The 17,144-nt window shown below is 53.3% G+C and overlaps 1 protein-coding gene across 1 annotated transcript in view; it reads right to left on the bottom strand.

Moving 5' to 3' along the window:
* Positions 1 to 12,157, bottom strand: part of PRX (periaxin) — a 15,271-nt gene extending 3,114 nt beyond the window's left edge. Inside the window, 8 exon segments of the mRNA XM_027855325.1 lie at positions 1 to 8; positions 11 to 1,135; positions 1,946 to 2,142; positions 6,091 to 6,247; positions 6,509 to 6,637; positions 7,255 to 7,350; positions 7,493 to 7,548; positions 12,095 to 12,157. The exon segment at positions 1 to 8 is cut by the window's left edge and continues 3,114 nt beyond it. Coding sequence (XP_027711126.1) covers positions 1 to 8; positions 11 to 1,135; positions 1,946 to 2,142; positions 6,091 to 6,247; positions 6,509 to 6,535 — 1,514 coding nt within the window. The 5' untranslated portion in view covers positions 6,536 to 6,637; positions 7,255 to 7,350; positions 7,493 to 7,548; positions 12,095 to 12,157.
* Positions 12,158 to 17,144: the final 4,987 nt, after the last annotated feature.

Below are 17,144 nucleotides of genomic sequence, written 5' to 3'. Positions count from 1 at the left end.
CAGGCCCCTTGGGCATCTTCATCTCCGGCACCTTCGGGAGCTGGACCCCTGGAAGGTGCACCTCTGGGATGGACACCTCAGGCCCCTTGGGCATCTTCATCTCAGGTACTTTGGGGAGCTGCACATCTGGCACCTTTGGCAACTTTACCTCAGGAACTTTTGGCAACTTCACTTCTGGGGCCTTGGGCAGCTTCACTTCAGCCCCAGACACCCCAATGCCAAAAGAAGGCATCTTGATTGTGGGCAGTTTTAACTTGCCTTCAGTGGTGGGTTCGGGTGCAGCTGGCCGGGACTCCAGCAGGGAGAGCCCAAAAGTGGGCATCCGCAGCTTGGGCCCTTTGGCCCTGGCCTCAGGACTGCCCTTTATTCCTTTGTCAGCCTTCCCCTCACCCTCAAGCCCTACCCCCTCCTTCCCCCGAGCACCAAAGCGGGGAAAGGTGAGCCAGGGCACCTTTAAAGGGAGCTCAGGCCCTTCCCCCCGGACTTCAGCCTCGGCTCCAGGCAGAGCCAGGTCCACCTCCACGGATGGCACAGACACATCTAGAGCGGGTGCTGTCATGGCCCCACCTTCTCTGGCCTCTAGGCAAGGCAATTTGGTGAGGGCAGGCAGCTCCACCTGGGGCACCTGGATCCCCCCTGTGGCCACCTCAGGCACAGGTGCGGCTGGGGCTGTGAGGCCAAATGTGGGCAGATGGAGGCTAAATCCAGTGCCCGGAGGCTGTGGAGCTTCAGCCACCACCTCAGCACCTGCCCTCCGAGGCCCAACCAGCTCTAGCTGGGGGGTCACAAAGTGGGCACCAAAGGATGGCTCCTCTCCAGCCAGGGCACCCTCCACCTTGGCCTTCCTGCTCCCAAGGAAGGGGATGGTGGCCAGGTGAGATACCTGGGTCACTGGCTCGGCAGTTGGAACAGGACCGGCCACTTCCCTCACCCGCAGCCGGGGGAGACGTAAGCGTCGGTGGGCAGGGGCGGGCAGAGTGGGCCCCGGGGCCACCTCGGCCTTTGCCCGTCGCAGCCTGGAAAACTTGGGGAAGGAGAACTCAACATCAACAGGGGCCAGGTCTGAGGGGATTCCCGGGGCCCCCGACACAGCTAGGACCTTCTTCTTCTTCACTGGGGACAGGCTCTGGATGTTCTGGGGAGAGAGGAGAGAGGCGGGAGGCGGTGGAATAATAAGGGGTGCCAGCAGATTGGGGGGGAGGCTGAGAACAGAGCAGCCGATGGGGGAGAGAAAGGCCTGCCCTCAGATACCAGCCCTATCGGGCTTTCCTCCATCATAGTGTCATTCCTCTGGGCTCTAAAAGATTGTCCTTCATTTAGAATCTCCAATTGCCAATCCCTTGGGGCTGTGGTTCTCAAAGCCACTCCAGGAACACCTGAGGGTCCCCAGGTCCAAATGATTCTTGTAATAACACTAGCATGTTTTAATTTCTGATGCAGTAAATATTGATAGATATAACTCCCCTCTAAATAAAAGCTCTTTTAGGGGAGTCCTGTCTAATTTTTAAGAGGGTAAAGGGGTCCTGAGGCCAAAAAAATTTGAGAACCACTGCAGTGGGGAGATTGGCTTTATCGGCTGGAGTTTGAATCAGCCGGTGATGCCTGGATGGACAGCCAGTGGAGGTATAGGGAGGTAGGCTACGGGCAGCAAAGGCCAGGGGTCAAAGCTGTGCCCGGGACCTGCCATCGGGCATTGTGGACTATGGGAGGACTGGAAGGAGGCTTGAGCTGAGGCTGGGCGAGGCTGGGCTGGAGCAGGGACAGTAGGCAGGGCTGGGGAAGGTTAACAGCTGGATTAGTCCCTACACAGCCAGACAGCTGGGCAGGCTCAGGGGGCGGAGCCCGGGGCAACAGGAGCGGCGTGGGAGGCTCCCCGCAGGGTGCCTGGGGCCGAGTTTGGGGCTCCAGGGCCCTCCATGGCAGGGCCTGGAAGCAGCACGCGTACCAGCTTGGCCACCTTGGCCCGGGGGCCCTTGACCTCGTAGCCGGCTGCGGTGCCCGGGCGCAGCGCCAGGTCCCCGGTGGGCACTGTCCGCTTGAGGCAGAAGGAGACCTTATAGGGTTCTGCACACTGCAGCAAGCGCAGAGCATCTTCATACTTGAAGTTGTCAAAAAAGACCCGGGCACTGAGCAGCTGGTCCCCTGTGGGAGTCACAGAATCTCAGGGCTGGAAGGGACCTCCAGGGTTATCCAGTCCTGCCCTTACAATTACAACAGTCCCCTAAAGTGATCATTCAGCTTCTGCTTGAATACTTCCAGTGATGGGGAACTCACTACTTGTTGAGGCAGTCCTTTCCCATTTCTGGAGAGCTCTGATGGATAGGAAGTTTCCCTTTCCCTTTTCAAACTGAAGTCTGCCTCCCATGATTCCAGGTGCCCCTGCAAGCTCTGCATAGGATTTTAGAGGACAGAACTGCTACAAGACAGTTCTGGATGAGAGCACTCCCTCTACCCATGCCAATGGGCACCTTCTCTGGACCTTATCACCTCAGAGTCACCTAGAGCAGAGAGAAGTGCCCATATGTGTTGGAGATGAGATTGGAACTCAGGTCTGTCCACCGTAGGCTGCCTTTCACATTCAATATGAGCAAAATAAATTCTTGCCTAGTGGAATTGAACTTTGGACACCAGAACCTGAGAGGTTCTTTTGTCTGACCCCTCCCTGAGCAGAAAACCCCTCGACAGTGTCACTGACGAGTCATTGCGTATGGTCCACTTGGAGACCTCCAGCGACGTGGCACTCGCTCCCTCCCTCCTGAGGCATCCCATCCCACTTCTGGACAGCTCCCAATTGGAATGCTTCTCATTACATGGAACTGGAATTCTCCCTGACTCCTCCCTGCACCCCCCCCCCCACACACACATATTGTTTCTGGTGGCATCCTATGGCAACTAACAATGAGGCAGATGTTCTCCCACATGGCAATCTTGCAAATTCTTGAAAGACAACCATCATGGCTCCTGCCCAAAGTCTTGTCTTCTCTGGGTTAGACATCCCCTGTTCTTTTCCCAATCCCCTCACCACCCAGGTGTCCTGGCTTGGGGTTTCAACCTCTCCCTTTTTATCCTAAAAGATGGCAGTATCTAGGGCTAGCATGAAGGTCCAAATGTTATCTGACCAGGACAGAAAATAGACTGTCCCCTCCTTGGCTCTGGGCATTTTCTTGTTCTTTCTTTTAGGCGATTGGGATGAAGTGACTTGCCCAGGGTCACACAGCTAGTAAGTGTCTTCAAACTCAGGTCCTTCTACCTTCAGGGCCAATGTGTGCCACCCAGCTGCCTGCAGTGTTTTCTTTTCCAATGCAACTTAAGATCCCATTAGAGGATAGGTAGGGGCATTGGCCTGGTAGAGTGGATGGGCATCCCAGAGCGCTGGCAGCCTCCCCTATCTTGCCCTGGACCCCCTTCTAGATGACTTGGGATGACTGAACTCTTACATAACTTCTGGTCCTAAGCCTGATGTTTTGCTAAGCTCAATGCTGGCTAAACTATCTTAATAGTGTCCTGAGAACATGAATCAGATTGTCCACTCTGGATGGGATAGTTGGTACCATCTGGTCCAACCAACATCCTCCTTTTACAGATGAGGAAACTGAGGCACAGAGAGACCAAGTGACTTTTCCCGGATCCTGAACCTAGAGCTTTTTGGCTCCAACACCAGCCCCCGGCCCCTTCCCCATGATGCTTTTCTGCGTAGTCACACAGCTAGGAAGTAACAGCCAAAATTCAAACCCAAGTCCTGGCTCTGGTCACAACCCAAACTCCCTGTGCTTCCCATAAGCTACACTGACAACCTTACCTACCCTTACTCCCTTTCCTTCACCACCTAAATGAGACAATGGGAATTCTCCAGCTCCACCCACCCTGTCTTCCAACTATGTGTCTCCATTCAGGCTGTGCCCCCACCCCCACCTTCTCATCTCCCCTTTCTGCCTGCTGAAATCCTCCCATTCAAAGCAACCTTTGATGCCTGAGTTTAAGGCACTGTTGGGAGTGCAGAGGATGACAACAAGGGGACCCAGAGCCTCCATTCTGCCTGGCTTTCGAGGCCCAACTCTAAAGCCACCTCCTCTGAGGAGCCTTCAGTCAGCAATTATTAAACACCAACTACATGCTGAGAGCCATCCTCAAAACCAGAAAGACCTGGGTTCACCTTCAGCCTCTGAAACATACAGGTACACATATGGAGGCAGATGGAGTTTGGGGGCCCAGAGTCAGGAAGACGTGAATTCAAATGCAGCCACAGGCAGTTACTAGCTGTGTGACCTTGGGCAAATCACTTCACCTCTGTTTGCCTCAGTTTTCCTCATCTGTAAAATACAGATAACAATAGCATGTACAGGAGCAGCTAGGTGGTGCAGTGGATAGAGCACTGACTGAAGTCAGGAGGACCTGAGTTCAAATCTGACCTCAGACCAAACACTTGACACTTACTTAACTGTGTGACCCTGGGCAAGTCACTTAACCCCAGTCGCCTAAAAATTAAAAATAAATTAAAAAATAGCTTCTACTTCCCAGGGTTGTTGTAAGGATAAAATGAGATATTTGTAAGTAGCTTAACACAGTGCCTGGCACATAGTAGGTGCGCCATATTACTTATTATTGTACTGGACGTGGGACTCTGGGCAAATCATTTAATTAGGGGGTGGGGTGCCCCTTAGAGCCCCTTTACACTCTTAATTACTGAGGACCTTCCCCAAGAGCTTTTCTTTCTATGGGTTAGATCTGTTGATATATGAAAATATCTCAGTATTATTATGAAGGCAGCTTTGACCTTGAGGACTCCTGAAAAGGTCCCTCAGCCACTGCCTTATACCACTGAAACTTTGGGCCATTCCCCATTTCTTCCTGTTTGCTGCCAGACACTTTGCCAGGCTCTTGATACATCAGCGCTGAGGGGAGATGCCCCTTACCCTCAAAGAGATTCCATTCTATGTCCACACATTCTACCGCCCTGGCCAAGAATCTCGCTCAGATTTCTCCTGAACCCCGTCCTTTGCCCTCACTATGTACCCCTGTAGCCCAATTATTTCAGATTTCTCCTCCCCCATTGAGTTGTCAGCTCCGTAAGGAGTACCTAGGACCGAGGCCCCTCCTCTGGGGCGGGTCTCCACCTGTGCCACCCCCACCCCACGCCCTGCCAGTCAGTCAATAAACATTCAGTAGGTGTTTCCTTTGTACCAAACACTAGACAGTTCCCTGCTCACAAGGAGTCCCCAGTTTAATGGGGAGATAACATACAAAGAGCCATCTACAGATAAGTTATAGACCGAGGAATTGGAAATAATCAGCCACCCTATACCGAATTGAGAGGGGTCCAGAAAGGCTTCCTGCAGCATTCCTTCCAACAGAGTAGAGCCAATCCTGCCTCTGGCACTAGCTGTGTATCCCTAGATGGGTCACACCACCTTTCTTGCCTCAGTTTCCTCATCTGTAAAATGGGGGAGTTGGACCCACCTGGCCTCTAAGGAGCATTCCAGCTCTAAATTAGTGATCCTATGACCTGCTGGCCTCAGACACTTACTAGCTGTGTGACATTGGGCAAATCACTTCACCCTGTTTGCCTCAGTTTCCTCATCTGTAAAATGAGCTGGAGAAGGAAATGGCAAACCACTTGAGGATCTATGCCAAGAAAACCCCAAATGGGGTCATGGTGGGTTGGACATGACTGAAAATGACTGAACAACAACATGACCTACTGCCCCCCTCCCCTCTTCCCGCCCCCATCACTGACTGCCTTGAAAGAGTCATCACCCAGCTGTCCTGAGATCCTGATTTAGGTTCTCAGTTTGGCTCCCTCTTGTCTGTCTTGGTCTGCACAGCCCTAGGCGTTGTCTCATAGAATCTAGAGCAACAAAGGCCTTTAGAGGCCTTTCCAACTCCCTCCTTTTACAGATGGGGAAACTGAGGCAAGAGAGGTCAAGTAGCTGGCCCCAGGTGGAGGTAAAACCCAGGATCTCTGACTGCGCGCCCCCATGGTTCGGCTGCATTGCCACCACTCCAAGGCTGACCTCACACAGCCCTTCAGTAGGGAGGTCTTACCCGCCAAGCCTCAAGGAACCATCCCCCGTCCCCCCTAGTGCCTCGTACCTTCCTGCAAGCTGAGGGTCTTGGCTGCCGGCGAGTCTTTGAGCAATTCCTTGATGAAGATTCCTTCCTTGCCCCCGCCCGCTACGTTGATGCCGCTGACTCCTGTCTCAGCCTCAGTCTCTACGATGATCTCGACTAGCTCTGCCTTCCTGAGCTCCTGGGGGCAGAGGAGGACATTGGTGGGGGGTAGGTGGGCAGGGAGGCTATGCAAACTTCTCATCTCTCAGGGGGAGAAGGGGAGAGACACAGCAGAACCCCAGGCTCCCAGTCTGAGGCTCCCAGGGTTCCCAGGGGCCCACTGCTATTGGAGGAGGCAGGCTAGTCCAGGGTCCCCGGCTAGCTTGGCCTCCTGGGAGCCAGGCCCACGCCCCTGGAGGTTCCTCCACCCTGCCTCAACACTACAGCTGCACAGCCATACCTCAGCGCTCCTGCTTCTGGCCTCCATGGTGCGTCCAGAGGTTGAGGCCAGAGGCCTGGATACAGCCTGCCTCTCTCCTTTCTTCTGTAAAACTTGCTTCAGCTCTGCATGGAGCAAGAGCTTCTGGGCCTGCAGTGGGGAGGAGAAAGAGGCGGAGCGAGGAAGAGGAGGATGCGTCTCATGAGAAAGAAGGGGACCAGAGAACAGGAGCTGGGCTCCATTGCACTAGTGCCTGGGCCTGCAGAGCTCGGCGGGATGGGGCTTTAGGCATCACCCAGGACCAGCCCTTCATTTAGCAGAGCAGGAAACGGGAGGGCCCCAGGAGTCCAGAGATTTGCCCAAGATCACACAGCACTGGGGGCAGGAGGAAATAAAGCCCAGCCTTCCGACTCCAAGCCCATCAGGCGGGGATAAGCCAGTGCTCGGATCCAATGACTTCTAGGCAGGACACACTTTGATTTAAACTGGACTCAGATACTTTTTGCCCCTCTCTCAATTTTAAAACTGTGTGATGTTAGAAAAGTCGCTTGACTTTTCTGCATCATCTGTAAAACAGGGTTTATACTTGTACCAGCTCCCTCACAGGGTTGTTACAGATGAGGAAACTGAGGCACAGGGAAAGGAAGTGGCTTGCCTATGGTGAGCTGAGAGTCTAACTCAGGGCTCCACCCCCACTGCCTCCCATTGCCTGATCCGGTGGGGGCCACAGCATTGGTGGGTGGGAGTCCAGGAGGATTCTTACTCACCGTCCTCTCCACACAATGCCCAGCTCCTGGGGAGCGCTGAGCCCAGGGTGCTTGGGGGTTCTCTGCTGCTTTCCCCTTCTCTTTCTGAGCACCTGCCTGTGGAGAAGAAGAAGCCAGGGACAGAGCAATCGATCCTCTAATAACAAGCATTTAAGGGCCTCGTGAGGAGCCAGTGCCTGTCCTCAGGGAGTTTCCATTCCATTGACAGGGCCACATCTTGGGGTCTTTGGCTACTCACCTCAGTGCCAACTCCCACCCTGGAAATGTTCTTGGCCTGAGACTGCCTGGGGGACCCTGGAAAGAGAGAGGGGGATGAGGAGGTCTTCCAGCCGCCCTGGGCCTGCGGGATCCTAGAATCTCATCACTGGGAGCTCCCGTCAAGCCCTCATTGGACAGAGGAGGAATCGGGGAAGGATATTTGCCTAGAGTCACACAGCCACTCATGGGGGCAGATATGGGGGTTTTCCCCCTCTTTCTAACTAATGGCCCCCTTGATGAGTTCGAAATCAGAACACACAGTGACAGGGAGACAGGCGGAGACTGAGAGGGAGGAAGGTGCTGGGGGCTGGGTAGAAGGAGCAAGAGTGTAGATGCCGCCTGACACCCACAAAGTAGCAACTGAAGCCTAGCTCTGCTTGACCCCAGAGGACCAGACTAGGAACACTGAGTAGAAGGGGCCAAGAGTATCAGAGTTCTGAGAGACCAGGTAGTCCGACCCCCTTCTTGTGGATAAGGAAACTGAGGCGCAGGGAGGCTGAATGACGTAGGATCACAGATTCAGAGCTCGAAGGGCTCTCAGTAGCCATAGAGTACAACCCTCTTCATTTTACAAAAAGAGAAACTGAGGTTGGGAAGTTAAAGTACCTTGCCCAAGGTCACACAGGGAGGAATAATCGGAGGCGGGAAGATTTGAGCCAAGGAATAAATTTCCAAACAATTAGAGCCGCCCAAAAGTCAAATGGGCTGGTTCATAAAGTAGTGAGGTCCCCATCCCTGGGGGTATTCAAGCAGAAAGTGGGTAATTTCTTGTCTGTGTGGTTATTGAAGCTGATTCCTGCTTAGGAGAAGGCTAGATTCCATCCTACCTGTCTGTGGGACCTTGGGAAAGGCATTCAACCTCCCAGCCTCAGTTTCTTTTTCTGTAAAGTGAAGGAGTAGTACTATACGGCATCCGAGAGCCCTTCTAGCTCCAGATCCTGTAAGTCTATCCCCTTGCAAGCCCTGGGCTTCTAGGATGCTGCAAAGCTGAGTGACTCACCCCACTTCCTCACGCCCCTTCTGAGATGCCAACCCGGACCGTCTGTTCTCCTCTATGACTTGGCCTTTTCAGCCACTCCCTCGTCCCCCACCTGGGCTCCACCCCTTCTTTCTGGCAAGCCCATCCCCCAGTGGGGTTGGCATCCCGGCTTCGCCCCCACTCTGGCTGAAAGGTCAGCTCTCACAAGGCACATTTTCAGGAACAATGGGGCCCCTCCCCATCCCTCCCTGCTGGTCACATTCCCACCCCCTGCCCACCTCCCCCCTCCCAACTACACAAAGCCCCTTTAGAGCCCACCCCCAGCAGGCAGATGGATCCCTGGGAGTATTGCGGTGACCCAGGGCCCTTCTCCCCCGCCAAGGGCCTCTCTGCCAGCACAGAGGCTCAGGGCCATCCTCCGCTCCCTTCCCCTCCCCTCCCCTCCAAACTCAAGAACCAACAAAAAGTTCAGTTGCCTGGACCACAGGAGACCTAGTCCCAAGTCTTGACTCTGCCCTTGACTAGAAGTGTGATCTGCAGCAAGTTCCTGCTCCTCTCTGGGCCTCAGTTTCCCCACTTGTAAAATTTGCTGGCTGGTATTTATGGTGGAAATAGCATTGACCCAGGGGTAGGCAGACTTGGGTGCCGATCCTGCTTTCATCTCTTCCTACCTGGGTGGAAGTCACTTCACCTTCCTGGGTCTCAGTTTCCTCATATGTAAAATGATGGAGTTCAGCTAAATGTTCTCTGAAGCCCTTTCCAGCTCCAGATCTGTGATTGTAGGACCTGTTGAGCTCCCTCCCCTCACTGTGATCTCAACAACCTAAGCAGATTGCGATTATCCCTGTTTTACAGACAAGGAAACCGAGGCACAGAGGAAGTAATTGTCCTGAGTCACAGAGCTAGTAAGCGAAGCCAGGCCTAGCTGATGCTAACATCTCTCCACTGTGATATCTTCAGGAGACTCAGTGTTGGGACCTACCCTGCCCCCCCAAGCTGGACAATCAATCATTATTCCCCATATGTCTCTATTGGTGTTTGCCTGTCTGTCTGTCCCCAAGGACCTCAGTGTCTCTTTTCAGATGTCTCTCTTCCTCTATCTTTGTGTCAGTCTGAGCTTATCTGCTTCTCTCCACATCTGTTTTTCAGCCCCAGATCCCAACGCCATCCCTACCACTTGGAGTCAGAGCCAGAACATCTCCTGGGATCTTGAGGAACTTGTGGGCCCAGGGAAGCTTGGGAGGGTCCCAAGCTAAAGCAGGGCTCCCCAGGAATTAGGATCTGTGACAGGAAGGCCAGCTGGACCCAGGGAGGGGGAGGGTGGGGAATAGAGGATGACCTCTTTCCTTAGCATAGGTGCGTGGGACAGGACATCTCCTTGTCTTCCGGCCTTCCCCTCCCACTTAGCCTGGCCATACCCTCTCTGTATCCCCATGTCTAGCTCTTACAAGGAGAGAATTTGGGGGTCAGGAAGCTCATCTTGTCCCCAGTTACTGGCTTTCCTGGCCTTTGACTTACCCCAGATCCAACTCAGCACTTCTACTTGTGCTGGATGGGGGAACTGAGGCCCAGAGAAAGAAAGAATCATAGCATTATGGGCCTTAGAACTGGAAAGGCCTTTAGGAACCATCTGATCCAGGGATTCTTAACCTGGGGTCATGAGCTTATTTTTCTAAATTGATAATTACATTGCCATATAATTGGTTTCTATGGTAATCCCATGTTTTTTATCTTATGGATGCAAAACCATGATTCTGAGAAGCGGTCCATAGATTTCACCAGCCTGACTGCCCAAGGCAGGGCCAGGACACAATACAGGTTAAGACTCCTGCTCTAATCCTTCACAGAAGAAGAGACTGATGTCCAGAGAGGCAGGATGGCTCCCACAGCTAATAAGAGGCAGAGCCAGATGGGCACCCGCACTGCCCAGAAATTGAACTCAGGCCCTCATTCCCTTGGACTCGCCTGAAGTCCCAGAGCAAGCCAGAGTCACAGCTGTAATTGTGATAGATTATTATATTATTCTTAACTAAGAGCATCACTAATATGAATTGCTTTGAAGAATCCTAGAATATCAGAGCTGGGAGGGACAGCTGATGTCCTGAAGTCCATCCCCCTCCCTTACGGAGGATGACGGAGCTGAGGCACAGAGAGGAATCGCCAGGGTCACACAGCCAATGTTCATAGACTTGCTGTCGACACTTGGAAGGGACCTTCAACCCTGTCTAGGAGGTTAAGTGATTTAGGACCAAACCTCTAAAGCTGGAAGGGGCCTTAGACACCATCAAATACGAATACCCTCAGTTTACAGGGGAGGAAATTGAGGCTCAGCAAGTTAAGTGACTTGTCCACAGGGAGTAAGCATTGGAAGCAGGATTTGAACCCAGATCTTCTGACTCCAACCCCAGCAGCCTTTCCACAGTATCATGTTGCCCAGCCAGCCCAGGGTTCTGGTATTCTCAGTATGCCTGCCTCAAACACAAGAGAGCGTACCTCTGAGATGCTCACGTTCCAAGAGCCAGAAACAGGGAGTGCCCCACGGATGAGGCGGTAAAGCCTAGATCCCTGAGATTCTCTGACCCCGCAAGAAAAGAAGATGAACTGGGCAGAAGCCCATCTCTCCCCCTCCCCTAGAGAGAAGCAGTGTGGTTGAGTGGTAAGAGCTGCCAGCTTGGACTCAGAGGACCTGGATTGGGACTGAGGCTGTTTGACCTTGGGCAAATGACTGCCCCTCTCTGGGTCTCATTTTCCTCATCTGGATTAACTGGTGTGGAAGATCCCTCAAAAACTCAGTATCCCTGCTCTGACCCTACCTCAGTAAGATGCTTCTGAGCCTAGGGCGGTGGAGAGAATGCTGATTTCAGGTCAGAAGACCCCAGTTCAAATTCTGGTTCTGCCTTTTACAAAAGTCATTCCATCTCTGTGGGTCTCTGTTCCCTCTGCAAAAAAAGTTCGGGTAGGGGTCAGACTGGCCAATGTCTAAGGTCTCTTCAGGTTCTTAATCACCTGGGGGCTGCTGGGTTCAGCTTGGTCTCACCCTGGTTAGGGTTAGGAATCTTTTTCCTTTGGGAAGAGTTGCCCTTTCCTCCACTGGTGACCCAAGAGTTAGTAATGAGCAAGGACGACCCCAGAAGAGCTGCCCCTTTGGAGGTTATAAGGTGTGGCTCAGAGCCCGTTGGCTTCGGGGGAAATCAAGGGTCCCACCTAGGGACCCAGCCCAGCGGCCAGTCCCTCACCCCCTTCCCCTCATCTCCCCCAGCTTCTTCCACTTGGCTCCCAGTCACCATTGTGTCCCATCCTAGGACTTAGACAACCTTGTCTGCGACTATCCACTTCTCTTTCCAGGAGTCTGCCCTCCTGGTCTCCAGCCCCCAGCCTTCCCCCCAGGATGCAGGCATTGTGCCTTCGGTCTTTTCCTCCAAGGTCTCAGGCATTCTGTCTCCCAGCTCTCTCTTCCAGGATTCAGGCACCTTGGCCTCCAGGCCACAAGTGGCTGCCCTCAAGCCTCTCCTCCCATGGCCCAGGCATCCTATCCCCCTGGGTTGTTCTCCTGGATTCAGGTGTCCTGGCCCCACTGCTGTTCAGTTAGAGGAGCTCCCTTACCGTCCGCCTGGACCGATGACTGGATCTGGATGCCCTGCTTGCAGTGCCCAGGCCAGGGGGAAAAGGAACTGGGCTGGGAGGGCAGGAGGTGGGGATGGTGGGAGGGCTAAGCTCATTGGCAGATGTCATGAGACGGCTGGAATGGGGGAGGGGTGGATCTCCCTGCCCCCTTACCCCTCCTCCCCATGTCCAGTTCTCTATCTCTTCACTCTTTGAGGGGGAAGGCTGCTGTAAAAGGCTCTGGGCTTAGCTTCAGAAGCCCTGTGTTTGAGTCTGGGCGCTGTTAGATGGGGAACGTGGTGGACTTGGGTTAAGAAGACTTGTCTTTGAATCCCTCCTCATACACTTACTAGCTGTATAACCCTGGGCAAGTCAATAGTAAGAATCTATCTGAGCCTCAGTTTCCTCATCTACAAAGTGGGAATAATAATGGTATCTACCACACTGTGGCATGGGGTAATATGTAAAGGGGGAAGAGTCTGAACCTGTGATTTCATCGGTATAGGAAGTCCCACGTGAGGAAATTCCTTCTCCTGCTGTAGATCAGCACCTTCTCTGGCACCCATAGTCTTAGAGACTTGCCCAGCCAGAGCACCAAGAAGCAGTGACTTGCCCAGGGTCACCCATTCGAACAGGACTTGAAAGCAAGTCTTCTTGAGGCAGCGAGGTGGCGCTGCAGTGGATAGGACACTGGACCTGGAATCAGGAAGACCTGAGTTCAAATCCAGCCTCAGTCAGTCTAGACTTAAGAAAGTGATAGGGGAAATGTTAATGGTACACATTAAACTTAAACATGTGGCAGGTGAGTGTCTCTTCTTGGTGTGTTGGAGAGCTGGTGGTTAAACATGTAACGTCACTCCCCTGCTTGAGCAGCAGTGACATATCCAAGACTACAAGACAATAATAATAATATTTCTAGAGTACGCTAAGGTCTGCAAAGTGCTTTACACATAGTGGGAGGTAGCAGGTGTTGTGAACAGTCAGCCTTGAAGCCAGGTAGTAAGGAGAGGGAAGAGAATAAACATTTATTAAGCACCTACTGTGTGCCAGGCACCATGCTAATTGATCAACAAATATTTGATTCTCACAACAACCTAGGAAGTAGGTGTTATCACTCTCCCCATTTGACAGTTGAATAAACTGAGGCAGACAAGGGTTACATGACTTGCCCAGGGTCACACAGCTAGTTAAGTGACTGAGGCTGGATTTGAACTCAGGTCTTCCTGATTCCAGGTTCAGTGTCCTATCCACTGCAGGGCCTTCAGTTTCCTTCTCTGTAAAATGAGGGGGGCTAGATAGAATATGTGCTCTCTTCCAATTCCAGGTCCTATAACGCCATGACTTTTATTAAGCTCGAATTTTGAGGGCCTAAGTTTGCAGGGGGTCAGCTGGGGAGGAAGCAGGGGAGGGATGGTACATGTTTAACAACCAGCTCTCCAAAACACCAACAAGAGACACTCACCTGCCACATGTTTAAGTTTAATGTGTGCCATTAGCATTTCCCCTATCACTTTCTTAAGTCTAGACTGACAACAAAACACTAAACCGGTTTGATTTGGTTTGATTTGGGAAGGTTTGAGGGTATCTCTGGGCCTCTGGGTAGAGGAACTGAGGGTGAGCAGGATCCTGGGAAAGAACACATTCCTCTTCCCTCCTCCCCTGCCAACTATGTCCCAGGAAGAATAACTGCTGGACCTCAGAGCAATTCCCCCACCCCCACCCCCCCCACTCACCCCGGATTCTCTGTGTGATCTGAGAGGAGCACCTTCTCCTCTCCCTGCCTCAGTTTCCCCATCTACAGCACGCAGATGATAATGCCAGCTCTACCACTTACCAACATGGGCAAAGATGACGATGATAACATCATTTTGAAGGTTTGCCAAGTACTTTCCAGGATCTTGTCGCATTTAATCACACCCAGCCCATAAGGTACCCACTGTAAGTTTTACTATCCTCATTTTACAGAGGAGGAAGCCGACGTTCAGAGACTTTAGGTAACTGTTGGTAAAGGGCGGGGGTGGGGGGGGTGTTGAAGCCCAGGACTTGCTAACTTGGAGTTCCAGGCTCTCGGTCTGGTGATTCCGTAGCCCCTCCGGGTTCCCAGGGCTTGTGGGTGGAGGACAAGTCACGGGCGAGGACAAATGTGGAGACGGTTGGTGACCATAGCCTCCCTCCCCCTTGTCCTCACCCCCATTGGGATGAGGACCATGAGGCTGCTGCCTGTGCCTGACGCCCTGGCCCTTGCTTCATCCCCAGACTCTCCTGCCTTCTGGTGCAGGGAAGGACACGGGATGGGGGAGTCAGAAGACTGGGGTTCGAGTTCCAATTCTGGCACTTACTTGCTATATAACCTTGAGCAAATCACTTTCCCACTCAGAGCCTCAGTTTTCCCATCTGGAGAATGGGGGTAATGATTACCTCACAGAGTAGCTGTAAAGAAAGTGCCTCCTGCCCCCAAGGGGCTCTATGCTGATTAAGGTGGGGCCAAAGGGTCTGCTTTCCCTGCTTTTAAGGGCACTGGGGGGAGAGGTAGCAGGTCAGGTTGGGTAGTCAGCAGGGAGAAGTATCCCGGGACTCTTCCTCGTCCTTCCTCCCTCCACTGCTCATGTCCTCCTCTCCCCATGTCCTCCTCTCCCAGACTCACCTGGCCCCGAAGATTGGCACAAGGAACAGAAGTAGGTCCACATGGCCCTGTTCTGGGCAGAACTCACTGTGCCCTGCCTGTAGGATCCCTGCCTGGCTGAAGCTACTCTGAGCTCTGGGGAATGGGGCCCACCGGGGCTGGGGGATTAGTTCAAACTGCCTGTCAGCAGCTTTTGGGCACTGGTCATTGTCCCTCTCCAGGGGACTGAGGGCTGGTGGCTGCCCTGGTTCTGCACTGACCCATTGTGCCCTGGCTGGGACCCACCGGATCCTGGAACTGGATGGATAGGAGAACTCCTAATGCCAGAACTGGAAGGGGCCTTAGAACACAGACTGTTAGACCTGCAGGGACCTTAGAACACAGCACATTGAATGCCAGAACTGGAAGGGGCCTTAGAACACAGACTCTTAGAGTTGGGGAAGAGAACTTAGAACACAGCACCTAAGGCTATAGAACATGGAATGGTCAGAGTTGGAGGGAGCTTAGAACACAGAAGACAGAATGTTAATCCTGGAAGGACCTTTAGAGACCCCCTAGGCAGAGCCTTTCCTTATACAGATGAAGTACTCAAGGCCCAGATGGCTTGGGACTTGCCCAAGGACACAGTGCTAACCAGAAGCAGAATCAGGACCAGAACCCAGGTCTGTGAGTTCCCAGTCCAGTAGGTTGTACTCCCCAAGCCCAGACTGCCTGGTTCTCTTTGCCTTGGGTGGGCTCCTATGGGGATTGGTGGGGACAGGAGCTCCGGGTTCCCTTCCCTTGGTGTCTGGGGAGGTAAAAGAGAAGGAAAACATCTCTCCCTCTCCTCCCCTAAAAATGCCCCATCCCCCTTCTTCCCTGCCTACTCCCAGCCACCAATGGGGAAGTTGGAATTTGCTGAGCTTTAGGAAATAACCTTCGGGCAGGCAGCCAGGCTGGACCCTGGCACTGAGCCCCCATGGGAGGGAGGTGCTGGGGATGGGGTGAAAGGAGGGGGCAGTGGCCAGCTGCCTGGATCTTCACCGGGCCCCAGGGGGACCCAGGGGAGCCTTGGACCCCAGCTTCCTTTGGCTGTCAGGGTCTGCAGGGAATCCTTTGCTCCACACTGGGCTGCCTTTGGGACAGTCATGGAGCAGGGCCTCAAAAAGCCAACTCTGTTTAGGAAAAGACTGAGATCAGAGGGCCTGGCAGGGCGGGGTTGGGATGGGCATAGGGAGCAGCCTTGGGATGGGGAGTGTTTGGGAAAGGGGTAGGTAGGGGAAGGAGTAGGCCAGGGATCTCTGTAAACACAGGACATCCTGCGGAGGGAGGGGAAGGGAGGGGACGTGGGGATAGGGGACTTCCAACCAGCCTGGGGACAGTCTGCCTGTGGGCACTGGGCTAGGAATGGGAAAGGCCATTTGGGCACATCCACCTTCTACCTCAACAGCTCCTTCTGCCCCAGCCTGAACAGGGCCAGCCATGAGGACTGGCTTTTCTCCTGCCTCATACCCTCAATCCTTCCCTTCATATCTGGTCAATCTTGTCTCTCCTCTAAGCATCCCCACAGAAGTCTGGCTTTCTGTCCTCAGGGCTCCCCAAGTTTCATCTCTCTCCTCAGTTGCCCCCCAGCCCTACCCCTCTACCCCCATCCAATATTCCTCCAATCCAAGAGGAAAGCATATCCATTAGGCCCCAATGGGAAAGTGGGAAGCCAAGGGGGCTCGGTGGCATCCACTTTAAAGTGCTGGAGGGGACTGGCAGGGACAGAGGCCCTTTGAGCAGTGTGAGAAGGCAGCTCGCTCAGGAATGGTGTGGGCTCTGGGAATGTGTGCAGGGGGGGCTGGACAGGGCAGGACTGAACACAATGGGCAGCCTGACTTCACTCAAAGCGTGTCTGAGCAGCAGGGTAGGAGGGGCCCTCAGGACAGTCACCTTCTTTTCTAGATGGGGAAACTGAGGCTCGGGGATAGGACATGTCCAAGATCATAAGGTGAATAAAAGGAGACTATGCTAGGTGTAGAAAGAGGCTTACCGAGGAAGCCTGAGGAGGAAGTGGAGAGCACTTCGGGTCCTAAAATGTAACCTGCTGTCATGAAAAGTGGCCCAGGAAAGATCCCAACTGCCTCAGCCTTACTGTCTGTGTGACCTTGGGCAGATCCCTTCACTTTTAGGGCCTTGTTTCCATCTCTGTCAAAATGAGGGGTTTAGAAAATTTGCTCCTCCAAGTTCTTTTCTGCCCCCAAATTCCCTGTTCTAAGGCCCCTCCCAGCCCTGTCATTCCTTGTTCTAAGAACTCTACCAGGTCAGACAGTCGATGGCGTCTCCCAGCTCCAACTTTCTGTGTCCTAAGGCTCCTCCTGGCTCTTACAATCAATTTCTAAGACCCCCTCCCCACCCCCTCCAACTCCATCATTCAGTCTTCTGTGTTCTTAGAGCTCTTCTAAA

Source organism: Vombatus ursinus, unplaced genomic scaffold (assembly GCF_900497805.2).
Source record: "Vombatus ursinus unplaced genomic scaffold, bare-nosed wombat genome assembly UNPS02010822.1, whole genome shotgun sequence".
NCBI classification, from domain to species: domain Eukaryota; kingdom Metazoa; phylum Chordata; class Mammalia; order Diprotodontia; family Vombatidae; genus Vombatus; species Vombatus ursinus.
The sequence above is the reverse complement of the archived record's forward strand: the minus strand, read 5'-3'. Positions and strand labels throughout refer to the sequence as shown.